This window comes from Gigantopelta aegis, chromosome 5 (genome assembly GCF_016097555.1).
Source record: "Gigantopelta aegis isolate Gae_Host chromosome 5, Gae_host_genome, whole genome shotgun sequence".
Classification (NCBI taxonomy): domain Eukaryota; kingdom Metazoa; phylum Mollusca; class Gastropoda; order Neomphalida; family Peltospiridae; genus Gigantopelta; species Gigantopelta aegis.
Window position 1 is genome coordinate 16045254 of NC_054703.1, and position 20704 is coordinate 16065957.

At 39.1% G+C, this 20704-nt stretch overlaps 1 protein-coding gene across 5 annotated transcripts in view; it reads right to left on the reverse strand.

The window, feature by feature from the left end:
- Positions 1-20704, reverse strand: part of LOC121373312 (vacuolar protein sorting-associated protein 13A-like) — a 197762-nt gene that overhangs the window by 12490 nt on the left and 164568 nt on the right. For all 5 annotated transcript variants that reach the window (XM_041499874.1, XM_041499873.1, XM_041499872.1 and 2 more), the window contains 14 exons: positions 20422-20534; positions 19006-19159; positions 17817-18045; positions 16879-16948; positions 15998-16106; positions 12828-12947; positions 11045-11175; positions 10273-10354; positions 9241-9354; positions 7890-7965; positions 7158-7321; positions 4442-4523; positions 1315-1402; positions 521-635 (listed from right to left, as the gene is read on the reverse strand). In XM_041499874.1, the coding sequence (XP_041355808.1) occupies positions 521-635; positions 1315-1402; positions 4442-4523; positions 7158-7321; positions 7890-7965; positions 9241-9354; positions 10273-10354; positions 11045-11175; positions 12828-12947; positions 15998-16106; positions 16879-16948; positions 17817-18045; positions 19006-19159; positions 20422-20534 (1647 nt within the window). The remainder of the gene's footprint in view (positions 1-520; positions 636-1314; positions 1403-4441; positions 4524-7157; positions 7322-7889; positions 7966-9240; positions 9355-10272; positions 10355-11044; positions 11176-12827; positions 12948-15997; positions 16107-16878; positions 16949-17816; positions 18046-19005; positions 19160-20421; positions 20535-20704) is intronic.

A 20704-nucleotide genomic window follows, 5' to 3' on the forward strand; every position in this document is an offset into this window, starting at 1 on the left:
TGTCCGATGAACTGATCGCTAGCACATGCGAAGGAAAACAGCATAAAGCTTTTTAGTGTTAGTATTGTTTTATTATCATGTATGTACTTACAATCATGTTCTTGATTTAAAGTTTTAAACAGCTTTTGTGTTTTGTGGTTTGTTCCGTGACAGGAGGGAGCACCGCTTTGTTACTACTAGCCTCGTACATCGGAAACTAATGTGGTATAGTTGAACGAGACTACATATTTTTTTTTTTTTTTTTTGTCGGCCTTTATAAAAAGTTTATTTTCGCGTGGAATATATTTTCACGAATTTCATTCACACGCAAAAATAAAGTATTATACAGTAACTAACAAGCTACGAGGAATTATGAATTATCTGTCTCAAATGAAAGTAAAACCTATAGTCCCCTCTGATTGGACCAGTAAGGGATTAATAAGTCTAGGGTTTTTACATAGACTAATCACTCCATTGAGCCTGATTCTGTATACTAAGACATCTCTGTACAGTGATAGTAAAATATGTCAACATCACTCACATGGAGTATGGCGTATCCCTCCGCCTCCTGGTGGTTATACGGCCGGACTATTTTGTCTTTGTGGAATCGTCGTGGCGGCCGGAGTCTCTTTATTTCATCAGACATTTCAGCCAACCTGAATAACAGTGAACAAACTACATGTACATGAACAATCAACTTTATTGTATCCTGAATGAAAGAATATAAAGAAGAACTTTCGGTGTTTCGTTTGTTCAATAATAATTGAACCTGACAAATCTTAAAGGGACATAACCTATTTTTTAAACACTAAGGCATAGTTTTTACTATTAAGACACGTTTTTGATAACTGAAATCATACTTTACTTAGATTTTATTGTTTAGATTATCAATTTCCGTACATTCAAAGTGTTTTTGGTCATTCTGGTCTTTTTAATACCACAAAAGACATTTCTCATATTTTTAAAAACGTACGTGTGTCTGAGAAATAACAGTTATGGAGTCGAATTTTAGTCTATTTTTAGACGGTATTTCACCATTTCAAAGTCACAGACTCATGTTTCACTCAATTGTAACTTTATCCAAATGTGTTACAGGTTTGTAGATTAACTAAACTTAGTGTTAATTTTCACGGGTTGAAACTAGGGTATGACCCTTTAATGCATTGTTTGTTCTTTCGATTAAAAAGTTGAATTAATCAAATTACTGAGTAATACTGACACTGAACCAGACAGAGAAGATCACAAACTAAATTACCTTTGATATGCCAGTCATGAAGTACTGGTGAAGACAAATCATATTTTAAAAAGATAATACAAAGAAAACTTTTAATTTACCTTCGGATTCCTTCAAATGAGCTGCTTGCAAAATCAATCACTCCGCTTGTCGGTCTGGTTACCACGCCAACAAGCCCCTTGCCCATTCCTGAAAATTAAAATATTGCAGCAGTCTTAGTAAAAAAAACAAAATAAAGAATGACGTAACCAAAAAATAAAAAGAACCACTAGAAAAAAAGCTTTTCTCTGAAGACAAAGTATCTAATTAACCAAAGTGCTTGAGTGGTGTTATTAAATGAAATAAAAGTTAACTTTTATTATTCTTGTCAAGCATCCTTTTGAGTTTGATTGTCAATACCTTTGATAAGAGGTGCATTATTATATATATATACACAGTCAAACTTCGATCACTCCACCTTCGATCTCTCGAAAACTTTGATCTCTCGATCTGAAGCGACGGTCCCGGCCGAGTTGCTATACAAACTAGTAATAACGACCTTCGAAAACTCAAACTTCGAAAACTCGATAACCTCAATCTCGCGACCTAATTCTTTGGTCCTGCCATAAAGATTTAATAGAGTATGCACCTCTAAAACTCGACATGTGTGGATTGATCAAACTGTCGTTGCCGATAGTATTTTAATATATATTGTCAATCATGTCAAACAAGCGAAGCGTGCCTGTCTCGGGTGGTCTTGGCTGTCGAGGATTAGGGTGATAATTACAGAATAACAGATCGCCGACTAAGCGGAACGAAATGATGCTATGTTTTGTAGTCGGTGTTCGTCCGTGGGGGAGAGCCTCGCTACGTAATACTTAATTACAGACACAGTCTGGTGAACTTCAAAGAGCATTTGTAATAATTGTTAGCACTGTTTGTTTTTGCTCTCAAAGGCGTGAATCGTGTCAAACTTTAGCTTTTCTATTTATGTATCAGTTAATGTTTATCAATTACCAGTCATTTAGTTATGTTAAAAATTTATACATCACAGATCGAGCAATCTGGGGAAGGACCCGATAATATGGGTTTGCCAGATCGGTTTTAAAAACTTACTTTTACAATATACACAAAATGAATGTACGACAGGTGTCGAAAACGCCAACAGCTGGGATGGGGTGGGATGAGATGGGGTGGGATGAGATGGGGTGGCGTGGGGTGAGGTGAGGTGACTGATATATTACTTCACCTTTCAACTGAGGATGCATTGTTTTTTAGAGTTCAGAGGGCACGCTTCTTACAATATTAAGCGAAATAAACCAGCTGCAATGCTGCAACCAGCTGCAATACAGTTTCAAATCTGAACTCTTATATATTAATTTCGAAAACTCGAACTCCCTGAAACTTGAACTATTTCCTCGTCCCCTTCAAGATTGAGTTATCGAAGTTTGACTGTAATATATATATATATACTGAACAAAAAAAGAAACTTCCGATTTGTACATATAGTATTTGTTGTGTTAAAGAACTTATTGTGTAATGAAATTATATAGGTAGTATTAGCCTTGAGCTGTATTATCAGGATTCATGAATTTTATCGATTATTTTTGCACTGTTATTCGTCGACAACGTGAAATTCAGTTTACACGTGCATGCATGGTTCGACATGTCCCGTGTAGTATTCGGTCAATTTGTTTTACTTGTCTTACGGACATTGTTGTCAAGTGAACGAAAACGCTTCAAAATTTGTAAAAAAAATTAACGTTTTTTACCTTGTAGCATTTTTAGTATGCCAAGAATACCAATAATTTACGCGAACAAGGGGGCGATTGGCATGCTTGATGCTGGCATGTCGACAGGAGACGTTGCAAGGCATGTTGGGGAGTTTTAGTCGAGCGATACGAAATCTTCGCGTAAGATTTCGAACGACAGGAAGCACCAACGACTTGCCACGTCGTGGACGTCTGCGTGTTACAAAAACACGTGGTCAAGACCGCTATATCCTGAACACGCATTTGCGGCAATCGATTCCAAAACTGCCACTGCTACTGCTGCTAACACACCTGGGCTTCATAATAACCGAATCAGTGGGCAAACTGTTCGTAATCGTGCTGGGGGAGAACGGTTTACATGCACGACGTCCTTACGTCGGATGCGTTTTAACGCAACGTCATCGTCTCTAAATGGTCTTAAATTGGGCACGTGTACACATCGTTGGATACGTCGACGCTGGAATACCGTTCTTTTTTCGGATGAATCCAGATTTTTCTTTACAACGTGGTGATGGCAGGGTGCGTGTCTACCGTAGGAGAAATGAACGCTATGCTGACTGTTGTGTTCTTGAACGAGATCGTTTCGGGGGTGGAGATTGTGTCATGGTCTGGGCAGCCATTGCCCATGGTTATCATTCACCACTAGTCGTCATTGATGGCAATTTAAATGCTCAACGTTACCGCGATGACATTCTCGCTCATCACGTCATTCCTCTGTTCCATAACAACGCCAACATCTCGATTTTTCAGCATGATAATGCCACCTCTCATACAGCTAGAGACACTGTAAATTTTCTTAGGACAAATAACATTGATTTCATTGATGACTGGCCAGCTAAAAGTCCTGATCTCAACCCCATCGAGCATGTGTGGAATAGCCACCCGCTAACGTCAACGAACTTCGTCAAGCGCTCATTCAGGAATGGAACAATATTCCACAGGCAGAAATCAACACTTTGGTCAATTCTATGCGTCTGCGATGCACTGCAGTGGTCAATTCAAGAGGTGGTCATACCCGTTATTAAGTGGGTGTTTGGTTTTTTTAACCCCTACCACATTTGGTCAAAATTTCTCCCAGTTTCTGTTAACCTATGGCCATGATTTTTGCACCAAACGATGCATCATGGAACACTCTTTAAACGCATATATAACAATTATTCCCCCGGTTTGTTTTCATCAAGTTATGTTCAAGCAAAGTTAGCGGAAGTTTCTTATTTTGTTCAGTATATATATATACACACACACACATACACAGAGAGAGAGAGAGAGAGAGAGAGAGAGAGAGAGAGAGATAATGGTAGGTTTGTGATCGAACTCTTCAGATATATATCTTGTTTGTCACTGAAATAAGGTGATGTGCTTGAAATTAACTTCTACAAAGTACTTCTCATCTATCACTGATGTAAGTTTCAGAGACTGCTGAGGTAAGCACTAACAAAGTGACATGTTAAAGGTCAAAGGTTATTGTTTAACCTACCCTTGAAAAATCCTGAGACGCCTTCTTGTTTAGCACCTTCCATGGGCTTCCGTACAATTCCTGTTACACCATCAAACACACCCTGAAACACAGAACATCTCAAGTTAAAACTAACACATGGGCTTCCTTACAATTAGGGGATAACTATGTTTTATTTCTCATTTGTAGACGTTCATGCTGGTTATACAGTCACAAATTGAGTTTTACCAGCGACATGAACGCAGCATTAACAAAAACATGGTCACTATACCATTGTGTTTGAAGTCATCTACCTGATAAAATAATTAGAGCTCAAGCAGATTAAAAAAAATATGTTGTTACATGTAATACAACTGCTGCTCCTAATATGTTTTTTATATTTTATTTTTTTATTAACAACTATACCAACCATTATTACCGATTTCACTTACCGTATATCTTCGACTGTAAGTCGATCTCGGCTATAAGTCGAGTCCCTAATTTCAAGCCCTAAAAACGTATTTTTTTAATTGACCCGTTTATAAGTCGACCCATGAAAAAGAACTTATAAATATTGAAGTATTTCTTATTTTCAGCACATAAGAACAATAATGTACAATATCTGAACAAAAGAAAATTATTTTATAAACTTCGTTTTTCACGTTTTGTACATCGCAACATTCCAATCAAACTACATAGCACCAAAACGAAATATTCCCTTAGTAGAGAGTGAAAGCTGTTTGATTGTTACTATATGGCACTGTACAGCATGGTTTTGTGAAAAGACAATAACTTTATTTATAAACATTGACAACAGATCACTATGATAAAACTGAAAGTACATGTATCATTAGTTCATAAAAATAAACTCGAATGTAAAAGTGCATTTACATTCGAGTTTATTTTATGAACTAATGTATCATCGGTTAATCACATGTTTTGCCGCCATATTAATACATGTAAGGAGGATAACTCTGGAAAGTACACTGGTTTTTGTACCAAATGATGTGTGTCGCTATTGCTCTAGTGAACTGCAGAAATCAGTCTATTTTAAGGGAAAGCTCAGTAATATTCATGAAGTTTAATCACCGACAAAAACATGTTTGAACAACCATTAATGCCAGTGACCAGATTTCAAAATAAATTCAGGCAACAGGTAGTTAGTATTGTTTACATTTTTGCTATTAGTGATGACTGTTATTTTAACTAAGTGGACTGTTGTCTTGGCATGTGAGTGAGATCGCACGTGTTTTCGCATAACCAAAACCGTTATAATGCCAAAAAAAATAGGTTATAAAAAATAAATGTGCCAAATTAACATATTTGAGTATAAATACAGAGCATACTTCAACAATAAAACTTGTAAAATAATCCCCAAAACGGTAATATTTTTGGGTGAAATTTTTTTACCCTCTTATAAGTCGACCTCCTAAGTTATAAAATAATTTTGGAGTGAAAAAAATTCGACTTATAGGCGAAGATATACGGTATTCCAAATACTCATCACGACAATAAGATTCATAATTCGGCATTGTTGCCGTTACTTACTTCTGCATTCCTGTCACCGTCACACACGACGTCACACAAAGTTTATAAACCGCATCAGAAAATTGCATCAGAAAAAGAAAGAAGTGTTTTATTTAACGACGCACTCAACACATTTTATTTACGGTTATATGGCGTCAGACATATGGTTAAGGACCACACAGATTTTGAGAGGAAACCCGCTGTCGCCACTACATGGGCTACTCTTCCGATTGGCAGCAAGGGATCTTTTATTTGCGCTTCCCACAGGCAGGATAGCACAAACCATGGCCTTTGTTGAACCAGTTATGGATCACTGGTCGGTGCAAGTTGTTTACACCTACCCATTGAGCCTTGCGGAGCACTCACTCAGGGTTTGGAGTCAGTATCTGGATTAAAAATCCCATGCCTCGACTGGGATCCGAACCCAGTACCTACCAGCCTGTAGACTGATGGCCTGCCACGACGCCACCGAGGCCGGTGCATCAGAAAAAGATTCAACGTTGGTATTTTAAAAGTACGTCCAATAAAACAGCGAGAAGTAGCGTATGAATATGTAAATAGGCTCTTGGGGAATCCCCCAAATTTCCAACACAGTACATGCTTGTACATTTAAAGGGTCAATACTTTGTTTTAAAAGTTTGTTTTGTTTAATGACACCACTAGAGCACATTGATTTATTAATCACTGGCTACTGGAAGTCAAACATTTGGTAATCTTGACATAGTCTTAGAAGGAAACCTGCTACATTTTTTCATCAATAGCAAGGATATTTTATATGCGCCATCCCAGACAGGATAGCATATACCACGGCCTTTGATACACCAGTCGTGGTGCACTGGTTGGAACAAGAAATAGCCCAATGGGCCCACTGACGGGGATCGATCCCAAACTGACTGTGCAGGATCAATAGGAATAGGAAATGTTTTATTTAACGATGCACTCAACACATTTTATTTACGGTTATATGGCGTCGGACATATGGTTAAGGACCACACAGATACTGAGGGAGGAAACCCGCTGTCGCCACTTCATGGGCTACTCTTTTCAATTAGCAGCAAGGGATCTTTTATATGCACCATCCCACAGACAGAATAACACATACACGGCCTTTGATATACCAGTACTGGTTCACTGGTTGGAGTGAGAAATAGCCCAATGGGGATCGATCCTAGACCGACCGCTGTATCACTGGGCTAAGTCCCGCCCCATGCAGGATCAATAGAATACTCACCATAACAAGTCCCTTTCCACCGCGGGCGAACCCTTCTCTGGCACTGGCCGGTCGTTTGTTCAGCTGTTCGCGACGTTTCTTCTGGTAGTCGTCATCCAGAGTGAGGGCCGCGATTCCCTTCCCCAGCGTTCCCGTGATACGAGACACCGCTCCAGCAGCACCACCTAGTGGACAAACATTACAGTTTTAGTATTAGTGTTCTAGCGGGAAGTGTCATATAATATTCACATTAACATTTGTATCCAATCATTTACACAAAATTAAATGTGACATTTAAGATTTACTTTTCTACACACTCTTTTCAGAGGACAATGTGCCAGATTTATGATATTCCATGCTGAAATGCCACATATACTGGAGTCTAATTTAAAGACATCTGATTGGCTGTACCATGGTGATGACCTAGATGTCAGATCTGAACGGTCAAATGAAACTAATACAAATGATATTGATCAGCAACTTATACCAATTACTTGTGAAAGCAAAAAGCAATGTAAATCATTTGTTGGAAGAGACCATTTTATTTTTATTTAGACCTTGTTTTGAAGATATGTAAGAAATAGTACACTACACTCATGTTACCATTTATTATACAACTAATTGTTTAACAATCTATCCAACTCATTTCTCTCGCAAAATATGATTGGAAACCACTTGTGAGATAAATAGTATATAATGGCCTATCGCGTAATGTCCTCTATTTAATTCGACATGACGGAACAAAGACCGTACCAACAGCATGTCCAAACAAACTGCGAACTCCCAACGCCAGACCCTCGGCAAATTCTTCCGGTCCTTGGATAGCACCCTTAAAAAGAAAACATTATTTGTTAATGTACAAAACAACTACACCTAAAACAAGAGTTATCTCCCTTACAACAATATTGTAACTGAACATACACTGGAGTTTTCTCCCATACATCACAATTCTGATTATTATAAACATGAACTTAATGTGATCAAGATATTAACGCAAAAAATACGACCAATGTATTGGCACATTATATTTGTTGCTTAAAAACCACCAAAAGATAAAAAGGGTTTATTTAATGAAGTAATCAACACATTTTTAATTAGTGATACCAATCTCGGTGGCGTTGTGGTTAAGCCATTGGACATAAGTCTGGTAGGTGCAGGGTTCACAGCTCGGTACCGGCTCCCACTCGGAGCACATTTAACAACTCAATGGGTAGGTGTAAGACCACTACACCCTCTTCTCTCTCACTAACCACTAACAATTAACAACTAACCCACTGTCCTGGACAGACAGCCCAGATAGCTGAGGTGTGTGCCCAGGATAGCATGCTTGAACATTAATTGGATATAATTTACGAAAATAAGTTGAAAAAAAATGAATTAGTGATGTGGCATCAGACATGTGGTTAAGGACCACACAGATATTGAGAGAGGAAACCCACTGCCGCCACTTCATGGGCTACTCTTTCCGATTAGCAACAAGGACTCATTTATAAACATCAACCCACAGCTAGGATAAAGAAAGAAAGAAAGAAATGTTTTATTTAACGATGCACTCAACACATTTTATTTACGGTTATATGGCGTCAGACATATGGTTAAGGACCACACAGATTTTGAGAGGAAACCCGCTGTTGCCACTACATGGGTTACTCTTCCGATTAGCAGCAAGGGATCTTTTATTTGCGCTTCCCACAGGCAGGATAGCACAAACCATGGCCTTTGTTGAACCAGTTATGGATCACTGGTTGGTACAAGTGGTTTACACCTACCCATTGAGCCTTGCGGAGCACTCACTCAGGGTTTGGAGTCGGTATCTGGATTAAAAATCCCATGCCTCGACTGGGATCCAAACCCAGTACCTACCAGCCTGTAGACCGATGGCCTACCACGACGCCACCGAGGCCGGTACAGCTAGGATAGTACATACCATGGCCTTTGTTACACAAGCTGTGGAGCACTGGTTGGAATGAAAAATAGCTGAATGGGCCCACTGACAGTGATTGATCACGCATCAGGTAAGTACTTTACTACTGGACTATGTCTCCCAGCCGTAAATAAACCACTAATACGTGAGAATTATTTTTAAATATTTTTGACTAAATACCTGGTAGGGTTCGTAGAAGAGATCTACTGCTCCTTCAGAGAGACCGCGCAGCAAACCAAACGGGTTACCCAGCACGTCCAGCCCCAACACGAGCACGTACATCTGTTTTATTGCCTGGAACACAGAACAAAGTAACCATGCTATCGTAATTTGTCACCAATTGTAATGAGGTCATCTAAAACTTGATGATGCCAAAATGATTCATTAATTTTTGTTTTGAAGTGGTGTAAAGATTATATAATATACCTTATTTGTTTCCATCAGTATAGATATTTATGTTGGTGTGATGCCTTTTTTGTTGTTGTCAGTATAGATATTTAAAGATTTAGTGTTGGCATGATGCCTTATTTCTATCCATCTTTCTAACATACATGCACCATATTTTTTCTAATAAGTGCCGGGCCTCTAATAAGCACCGGGTCTGCAACCATTTTGAAATGAATAAGCGCCTGAGCACTTATTAGAGGAAATACGGTAGATATTTAACACATCAGTGTTGGTGTCGTACCCTATTTCTTTTCATCAGTACAGATATTTAACATGTTAGTGTTGGCATGATGCTGTATTATTTTGTATAGACACTGAATGGATGAATGAAAGGATAAGGACACCTCAGCACGAAAAATACATCAGCTATTGGTACAAGAAAGGAAATATTTTATTTAACGATGCACTCAACACATTTTATTTACGGTTATATTGCGTCAGACATGTCGTTTAGGACCACACAGATATTGACAGAGGAAACCCGTTGTCATCACTTCATGGGCTACTCTTTTCGATTAGCAGCAAGGGATCTTTTATATACACCATCCCACAGACAGGGTAGTACATACCATAGCCTTTGATATACCAGTCGTGGTGCACTGGCTGGAACGAGAAATAGCCCAATGGGCCCACCGATGGGGATCGATCCCAGACCGACTGCGCATCGAGCGAGTGCTGTACCACTGGTTTACGTCCCGCCCCGAATGGGTAACGACACCCCAGCACTAAGAATACATCGGCTATTGGTACAGACGCTGAACTCACCTGTCCCGCGTAGTGCCGCGTCATCTCATTAGTCAGCTGACTCTTGTTGTAGAAGTTGTGACACCGTTCAAAGTAACCCAACCTGCAAGAAAGAAAAAAAAAGCTATCTAATGCCAGTTTCAGAATTTATCAAATGTGGGTATGTGGCTGTCAAGAGGAGAAGGGTAATTCTTTTTACATTTACCCACCACCGACAATATAAAATTTCATTTGAACCATGTGTGGAAAGGGGAAAGGACGTGGCAGACTCACCAGATAAAATATTACATGCTCTTTTCCATAGAAAAAACAGGGGAAAACTTGAAGTAATCTTAGCACTAAGAGCACCTTAACTGCATAGCTACTTTATGTACTTAAGGTAATCTTAGTGCTAAGATCGCTTCATGGAACGGGGCCCTGGTCTCAACTAAAAGCATATTCCCCTAAGGATAGTAGTCTAGTCCGGGCATCCATAGAGCCAATGGGAGGGTCTAACACTCTTCCAATGAGTCCTCTTATTGCGATGAGAATTGCGGGACTTTCCCCCTTGTTTAACAAAACCACTAGAGCACATTAATTAATCAGCTACTAGATGTCAAACATTTCTCTATTAGCAGCAAAGAAAATTTGTTTTATATACTTTCCAGACAGGACAGCACATACCACAGACTGACATATTAAATTGCGGAGAGGACAGTGAAAAGAAAAGTGGGTCCACACATCATTATATAAGATTATAGGATTATCAGTTACATTGATGTAAATTAGGACTGAAAGGGTTAATGGTGCTCACTTGAAGACGACGTCCTGTATGTCTGTGAGCACAACGCCGACGCTCTGTAGGAAGACGTTGAGGACGTTGGCGTGGATCTGAGTCGGCTTGTCGCTGTCACCTCCGCCTTGTAGAGAGAAACTCAGGTGAATCTGAAATCAATATCAACAACTGTGAAATCACCATCAACAACTGAAATCACCATCAACAACTGTGAAATCACCATCAACAACTGAAATCAATATCAACAACTGTGAAATCACCATCAACAACCTTGATGGGTGAGAAGTGTTGATAGTTTACCTTGATGGGAAAGAAGTGGAGATAGTTTACCTTGATGGGTGAAAAGTGGAGATAGGTTACCTTGATGGGTGACAAGTGGAGATAGTTTACTTTGATGGGTGAGAAGTGCCGATAGTTTACTTTGATGGGTGACAAGTGGAAATAGTTTACTTTGATGGGTGAGAAGGGCTGATAGTTTACTTTGATGGGTGAGAAGTGCTGATAGTTTACTTTGATGGGTGAGAAGTGCTGATAGTTTACTTTGATGGGTGACAAGTGGAGATAGTTTACCTTGATGGGTGACAAGTGGAGATAGTTTACTTTGATGGGTGAGAAGTGCCGATAGTTTACTTTGATGGGTGAGAAGTGGAAATAGTTTACTTTGATGGGTGAGAAGTGCTGATAGTTTACTTTGATGGGTGAGAAGTGCCGATAGTTTACTTTGATGGGTGAGAAGTGGAGATAGTTTACTTTGATGGGTGAGAAGTGGAGATAGTTTACCTTGATGGGTGAGAAGTGCTGATAGTTTACTTTGATGGGTGAGAAGTGCTGATAAGTTTACTTTGATGGGTGAGAAGTGGAGATAGTTTACCTTGATGGGTGACAAGTGGAGATAGTTTACTTTGATGGGTGAGAAGTGCTGATAGTTTACCTTGATGGGTGAGAAGTGGAGATAGTTTACCTTGATGGGTGAGAAGTGGAGATAGTTTACCCTGATGGGTGAGAAGTGGAGATAGTTTACCCTGATGGGTGAGAAGTGGAGATAGTTTACCTTGATGGGTGAGAAGTGGAGATAGTTTACCTTGATGGGTGAGAAGTGGAGATAGTTTACCTTGATGGGTGAGAAGTGGAGATAGTTTACCTTGATGGGTGAGAAGTGGAGATAGTTTACCTTGATGGGTGAGAAGTGGAGATAGTTTACCTTGATGGGTGAGAAGTGGAGATAGTTTATCCTGATGGGTGAGAAGTGGAGATAGTTTACCCTGATGGGTGAGAAGTGGAGATAGTTTACCCTGATGGGTGAGAAGTGGAGATAGTTTACCTTGATGGGTGAGAAGTGGAGATAGTTTACCTTGATGGGTGAGAAGTGGAGATAGTTTACCTTGATGGGTGAGAAGTGGAGATAGTTTACCTTGATGGGTGAGAAGTGGAGATAGTTTACCTTGATGGGTGAGAAGTGGAGATAGTTTACCTTGATGGGTGAGAAGTGGAGATAGTTTACCTTGATGGGTGAGAAGTGGAGATAGTTTACCTTGATGGGTGAGAAGTGGAGATAGTTTACCTTGATGGGTGAGAAGTGGAGATAGTTTACCCTGATGGGTGAGAAGTGGAGATAGTTTACCCTGATGGGTGAGAAGTGGAGATAGTTTACCTTGGTGGGTGAGATGTGGAGATAGTTTACCCTGATGGGTGAGAAGTGGAGATAGTTTACCTTGATGGGTGAGAAGTGGAGATAGTTTACCCTGATGGGTGAGAAGTGGAGATAGTTTACCTTGATGGGTGACAAGTGGAGATAGTTTACCTTGATGGGTGAGAAGTGGAGATAGTCGTAGAAGTTCTTCTGCTCCTGAGCGAGAGACACGCCCACCACAATCATCAAGTCCTCCTCATTCTTGTTACAGTCCACTAGAAAACCGGCCGTCTGAAACACAAACACATTTGTAAGAACGAATCTGATTGGATCTCTGCTAAATATTTCAGGTGATAAAATCACTGATATACCGGTCGCAAATTTTCTGGCAGAAATACATCATAAGTTAAGCAAAGAACAGGGTTGTTTTGTAATGACGTCATAAAGACAATTTCTATAGCGTTCATATTACATCCAGAAGTCGTTAAATACTGAGAAGTTTTTATATCAGAAATGAACATATTATTCTCTATTAGTAAAACCACCGATATATGTCCGCAAATCGGAAAACACAGTAGGGTTATCCCCTAACTCTACACAGTTTTATTATTGTTATATGGCACTAGACATATGGACCACAGAGATAGTGAGAGAGGAAACTCATTGCCTTTATTCCACAGACGTCTCTTTTTGATTGTATGTAAAGTTTATTTTGTTTAACGACACCACTAGGGCACATTGATTAATTAATCGTAGGTTATTGGATGTCAAACATTTGGTAATTCTAACAGTGTCTTAGAAACAAAACCCGCTACATTTTTCCTAATGCAGTAGGGGATCTTTTATTTGCACTTCCCCACAAACAGGATAACACATACCATAATCGTTCACCAGTTGTGGTGCACTGGTTGGAAAAGAAAACAATCAGTTGAATGGATACACCGAGGTGGTTAACTGTATCTATGTATTCCCACAAAGGACTGTCAGGTCACATGTCAGAAATTAACATGTTTAATCAAATAAATGTTCAAGCATGCTTGTTGTGGACACAACGTCCGATTTGGGACAGGCATTAATTGTATCTTCTTTTTGATTAGCAGCAAGGGATCTTTTATATGCACCATCCCATAGACAGGATAGTACATAGCACAGCCTTGTTATACCAGTTGTGGAGCACTGGATAGAACAAAAAAACAAAAACAGCCTACGTCCTGCCCTGTCTAAAACATAAACCAGCAAACACATAAATTAAATTAAATAACTATTTACCAATCGTATAAAGTTAAAGTTTGTTTTTGTTTAACAACACCACTAGAGCACATTGATTTATTAATACAAATCATATAATACAAATAGTCATTAACCTAACAGAAACACATAAATAACAATGAACTAATCATCAATTCAGAAACAATAATTAACCAATTAGAACTAAACACAAAACAAAACACCAATGTGAAAGATTGAAACTTCAATGAACCAATAACTCAGAAAATTGACATGGAGATCAACCAGGCATTATATTTGGGGTTTTAAATATCCCACCTAAATGGTAAAAATTTTAGTTTAAGATTCCGGAAATAATAATCAATTAGTTAATACAGTGAAACTCCTCTAAACAGAACACCCTCCGATTGTAAGAGGTATCCAGTTTAGAGAGGTTTTCTTCTGTACAGATATTTAAAAGGGCCGCAAAAAAAACTCTGGTTTTGAGGGAATTCCGGGTGTTTTTTTTTAAATCTATTAAAAAACTTTATTCAAATAAAATTGTTAACATAGGTATGAGAACCAAACACGAAGATAGTTTTTTTTCTATGAAAATTTTAAATGAAATGAAATAGGTAGGTGTAAGACCACTACACCCTCTTCTCTCTCTCACTAACCACTAACAACTAAAACACTAACAACTAACCCACTGTCCTGAACAGACAGCCCAGATAGCCGAGGTGTCTGCCCAGGAAAGCATGCTTGAACTGTAATTGGATTTTAGCACGGAAATAATTTGAACTGAAATGTAAATGAATGAGAGGGCCTCGTGACTACTAGTTCTAGGGAGTACCCTCCCCTGACAACTACCGTACAAATAAAAAATCAACATTAGGTTGACCACAAAACCCTTCAGTTACCTATCTGTATTTTAGGGTAGAGCTTCATTAACTGTGTCTGTACTTGTATATCTGAAGTGATTCTGATCATCATTGAACCTCACGACAAAACACGAACACTGCGGGATTAGTATTTATATTAACACAAATGTGAACATAAACAAACAAAAAAAACTGTATCAGTTTGAACTTAATCCTCCATACCTCTTGAGCCTCTCCTATTTTTCTCTGAAACACCAAGCATAGCCGTCAACCAATCAAAAAACAGATCTGAAACCACTGTTTTATATCATGTTTATTTAACCTTCTGACTACTGCAGGCGAGATATCTCGCCCGACGTCACGTCAGTCGATATACTGTACACTGTATACAGTGCATTCCCCAATTCATATTTCCCGCCGTTTTGCACACGACACTCACCGGAAACGGAAATATAATTAAAGAAAAAAGATTTTTTTTCAAAATGGTGGTTTTTGTTTTGATTTTTTCAATTGAAAATACCTTGAAATTTTGAGTTCAAAAAGTGGTTTTCGGCAAGTATTTCGCTTGACACCAATGGCGGCACGTCGCGGTAATTTTCAGGGATCGATAGCTGATTGTAACAGCTAATTTGATAATAAATTTGATCGTTTTACCAACAACGAAAATTACCAAATATTGCAATATGAATCGTAGTTCGGGTTTAAAAAAAAATTCTGGTCAGAAAACCACTGTTATCGGGAATAATGGACATAAATACTGGACAGCTGGCCACAAATGCCCGTAAGTAAACGCAACTTTTTCGATTTTTTGCCTAATTTTAATCACCATTAGCCGATCTAAAATAATAAAAATTACAAAAAAAGACACGAAAATAATACTTACCGATTCATATATGAACTTTATTTCATGTATTTATGAAACATTTAAGTGAATATATGTGAGTAAAAATTATAAACTTGTACCCACTCAACATGGTTTTTGTTAAAAATTAATCCAGTAGTCTAAAGGTTAACAGCGAGTTTTTAGCGAGTGATCCATGAACTACATTACCTCCTGAGACCTCATCACGAGTGATAGACCCATCAGCAGCAAATGGAAGCAACGAGTTTATTTAATAGCGAGTTTTTAGCGCGTAATCCATACACTACATTACCTCCTCGTCACGAGTGATAGGAACATTAGCAACAAATGGAAGCAAAGACACCGTTTATCTAATAGCGAGTTTTTAGCGAGTGATCCATAAACTATATTACCTCCTCGTCACGAGAGATAGGAACATCAGCAGCAAACAGGTCGAGAATGGCGTTGAGAAAACCCTGATCCACTTTCATCGAGAACTCCTGGATCAGAACTTTGAAATATCTGAAATATTAATAGAAAATATGTCTAGAATGGTGTTTATAAAACCCTAATCGACTTTAACATAAAATATTTCTAGAATGGTGTTTATAAAACCCTAATCGACTTTAACATAAAATATGTCTAGAATGGTGTTTATAAAACCCTAATCGACTTTAACATAAAACATTTCTAGAATGGTGTTTATAAAACCCTAATCGACTTTAACATAAAACATGTCTAGAATGGTGTTTATAAAACCCTAATCGACTTTAACATAAAACATGTCTAGAATGGTGTTTATAAAACCCTAATCGACTTTAACATAAAATATTTCTAGAATGGAACCGAGTAAACAAAAAGAAAAAGAAAGAAATGTTTTATTTAACGAAGCACTCAACACATTTTATTTACAGTTATATGGCGTCAGACATATGGTTATGGACCACACAGATTTTGAGAGGAAACCCGCTGTCGCCACTTCATGGGCTACTCTTTCCGATTAGCAGCAAGGGATCTTTTATTTGCGCTTCCCATAGGCAAGATAGCACAAACCATGGCCTTTGTTGAACCAGTTATGGATCACTGGTTGGTGCAAGTGGTTTACACCTACCCATTGGGCCTTGCGGAGCACTCACTCAGGGTTTGAAGTCGGTATCTGGATTAAAAATCCCATGCCTCGACTGGGATCCGAACCCAGTACTTACCAGCCTGTAGACCGATGGCCTAACCACTACCCCACTGAGGCTGGTACAGACAACTGTCTGTCCACTACGTATATAAAAAGAACACTCACTTGATCTGTGACACGGAGCTGTGTTCGTGTTTTCTCTGCATCAAACTGATCTCAGTGAACGGTTTTGGAACTGAAACAAGAAAAACAAAGTAAACAAGTTGTGCTTTTTATTCAAACATACAAATGTAGTTCTCTTCCCTCCTCATTATGTTCAAAATTAAAATTAATAAATGAGGGGAGGGAGGGAGATTAAAAGGGGGAGGGAGGGAGGGACAGAGAGAGGGATGGATGGAGAGAGAGAGAGAGAGAGGGAGGGAGGGAGGGAGGGAGGGAGGGACAGAGAGAGAGATGGACAGATGGATGGAGAGAGTGAGACAGAGTGAGAGAGAGAGAGAGAGCGATGGACAGATGGATGGAGAGACAGAGAGAGAGAGAGAGAGAGAGAGAGAGGGGGGGAGGGAGGGAGGGAGAGAGAGAGGGGAAGGAGGGAGATTAAAAGAGGGAGAGAGGGACAGAGAGAGAGAGAGAGACGGACGGATGGATGGAGAGAGAGAGAGAGAGAGAGAGAGAGAGAGAGAGAGAGAGAGAGTCAGAGAAACCGAGACTGAGACCAAGATGGATAAAGACAGGGAAAGGAAGACAGACACAGAAACAAAAAAGAGAGTGAGAGAGAGAGAGAGAGAGAGAGAGAGAGAGAGAGAGAGAGAGAGAGAGAGAGAGAGAGAGAGCGATGGACAGATGGATGGAGAGAGACAGAGAGATAGAGAGAGAGACAGACAGAGAGAGAGAGGGAGGGAGAGAGAGGGGAGGGAGGGAGGGAGATTAAAAGAGGGAGGGAGGGACAGAGAGGGACGGACGGATGGATGGAGAGAGAGACCGAGAGACCGAGACTGAGACCAAGATGGATAAAGACAGGGAGAGGAAGACTGACACAGACACAGAAACAGAAAAAGAGAGACAATAAGGCCAGTCGAAACATGACAAAAGTACTGACTCACCACTTTCAGCAGCGACTGATTTTGGTGGTGGCAGTGGTGCGACCACCGTGGGGAACACAGCCCCTGTCAGCTGGTTGTCGAGCTGCAGCCGGTTGATCTTGGCATGAAGCTGAACCTGGAGCGGAGATGTCTTGTACTGGATCCAGATCCCATCAACGAAACTCCGCCGGATCGTGCGCTTGTTGGGTTTCAACATCAAGATGTTGTCTTTGTAGTTTGTAAAATCAACCTAAAATAAATTACAAAGATTCCCTTTTACACACAAATTGCTGCCAAGGACAAGGTTATATATGATCTTATATGGAAAAAGTTTATTCATTGTTCTCTTGTAACATGGTAATATGTGAGTGACGTTATGAAAATACTCATAGAAGGAAGGAAATGTTTTATTTAACAACACACTCAACACATTTTGTTTACGGTTATATGACATCAGACATATGGTTACGGACAACATAGATATTGTGAGAGGAAACTCGCTGTTGCCACTTTATGGGATACTCTTTTCTATTAGCAGAAAGGGATCTTTTAAATGCACCATCCCACAGACAGGATAGTACATACCACAGCCTTTGTTACACCAGTTGTGGAGCACTGGCAGGAACAAGAAATAGCCCAATGGGCCCACTGACGGAAATCGACCCTAGGTCAACCGCGCATCAGGTGAGTGAGTCCCGCCCTCACAAACACTCATAGTGATACTCTTATAGTAGCAGAAATAACAAGTTATATATAAAATTACAATGCTATGGAAATACTCTACACAAACTGGGCTTAGTACTTACCGCCATCGTGTTTTCTAGATGTACCGTGGCTGATGACTTTCCAATGTTGATTCACTGATTGGTTTGTAATAGGTTTGCTCTAGTACATTCTATTCTACACAGACTGAGTCATGTCCAATACTTACCTCAATCTTGTTTGCGAGACATATCCTATTTGTACTCTACAGAAACACTACACAGACGGTTTATTAAACAATATGAAACGAAATGTATCTATATAAACACTCTATAAAGACTGAGTCATGTCCAGTACTTACCTCCATCTTGTTTTCGAGATGTACGCTGGCCGGTGGCATGTTTCCTACACTGAGTTCAGTGATGTATTTTTGATACGCTTGTTCCAGTCTTAAACCATGTACTCTATATAAAAACACTATAAAGACTGAGTCATGTCCAGTACATACCTCCATCTTGTTTTCGAGATGTACCCTGGCTGGTGGCGTGTTTCCTATGGTGATTTCAGTGATGTATTTCTGATACGCTTGCTCCAGTATTAAACTGTCCTTTATCTTGATTGGCTTGAACCGTTTTCTCTTCTCTTCCCAAATAATCCCCGAGCTACACAAAATCACAAAATAAAATTATAAGGAACAAACATTTTTTTCTCCAAAATAATTGCCTAGTACCAATTAATTACCAATAAAATAAGAGACAGGAGCAATATTTTCTCTCAAACACCGGCACAAATTAGAAAATGTTATAACAGAAAAAAATAACAAACCTGCAATACATATTACAAAATAAACTAGAAAAAATTAATATTTTCTCCTAGACAACTGTACAATATGATACGAAAACAAAAGTTAACGTTTGTTTTGTTTAACAAAACCACTAGAACACACTAGATGTCAAACATTTGGTAATTTTGATATATAGACTCAGATTGAAAACCCGCAACATTTTTCCATTAGTAGCAAGGGATCTTTTATATATGCACCAACCCACAGACAGGATAGCACATGCCTCAACCTTTGATATACCAGTCGGGGTGCACTGGCTGGAACGAGAAATAGCCAAATGGGCCCACCAACGGAGATTGACCCTAGAACGACCGTACATCAAGTGAGCGCTTTACAACTGGGCTACATCGTGCCCCCCCACCCCCCACCCCCCCACCCCGCCAACTGATATGTGAACAATTTCTCCCATACACAGAGCACAGTATTTCCAGCAAACGATTGTGCTGTTTGTGCATCAGTTACACAACTTTAAACTGACTCAAACAGACAATTGGTTACAATACAGATTAAGATAATAGAAAAAAAGGAATGTTTTTACCCATAGAACTGTACAAATGATCAGTGGCTATTTAATGTCAAAGAGTATAGTAAGTAACTGTGACACTGGCTCTAATATTATCTATAACAAACAGGGAATGGGGGAAAAAAAGACCCGAAACAAAACATTATTATTTCTAGAATTATTTATTCCAAATAACATTTCTAATGCCACAAAAAGGATCTAAACCCTGACTGTATAAAAAATAAATTAGATCCATCTTTCTATCTATCTATCTATCTATCTATCTATCTAACTAACTAAATATCTATCTATCTGTCTATGTATCTATCTATCTATCTTACTATCTGTCTGTCCGTCCATCCATCTATATACTGTGAAACGTGTCTAAACCGGACCCAGAACAAACTGGAATTGTGTCAAAAGTGGCCAAATTTCAAGGTCCTGAATTTTCTAAATTCTAAAATGCGACCCTCTAAACACTGTATCCTGTCTAAATGGGATCAGTATTAGGTCCCCAGTGTGATCCGGTTTAGACAGGTTTCACTCTAGATCTCTTTATCTGACTGGCTGAAACTAACCTTGTGATTCCAAGGAAGGCAATCTCTGATTGGTTATAATTGTTGACAAGCGACAATCCCATTCCTTGGATGGAGACACTGATTTCCTGTTCAATCCTCTCGAACTCTCCAGCCTGAAAAAAACAAAGAAAATATCTTATTTAAATTGTCATACCCAGTAGTCCTCTATTCACACTGTATGGTATCTTCGACTGAAATTTTGTTTCTTGTTGATATAGAGAATAATACACGAGTACCCATTGGAAAGAAAGAAAGAAGTGTTTTATTTAACGACGCACTCAAC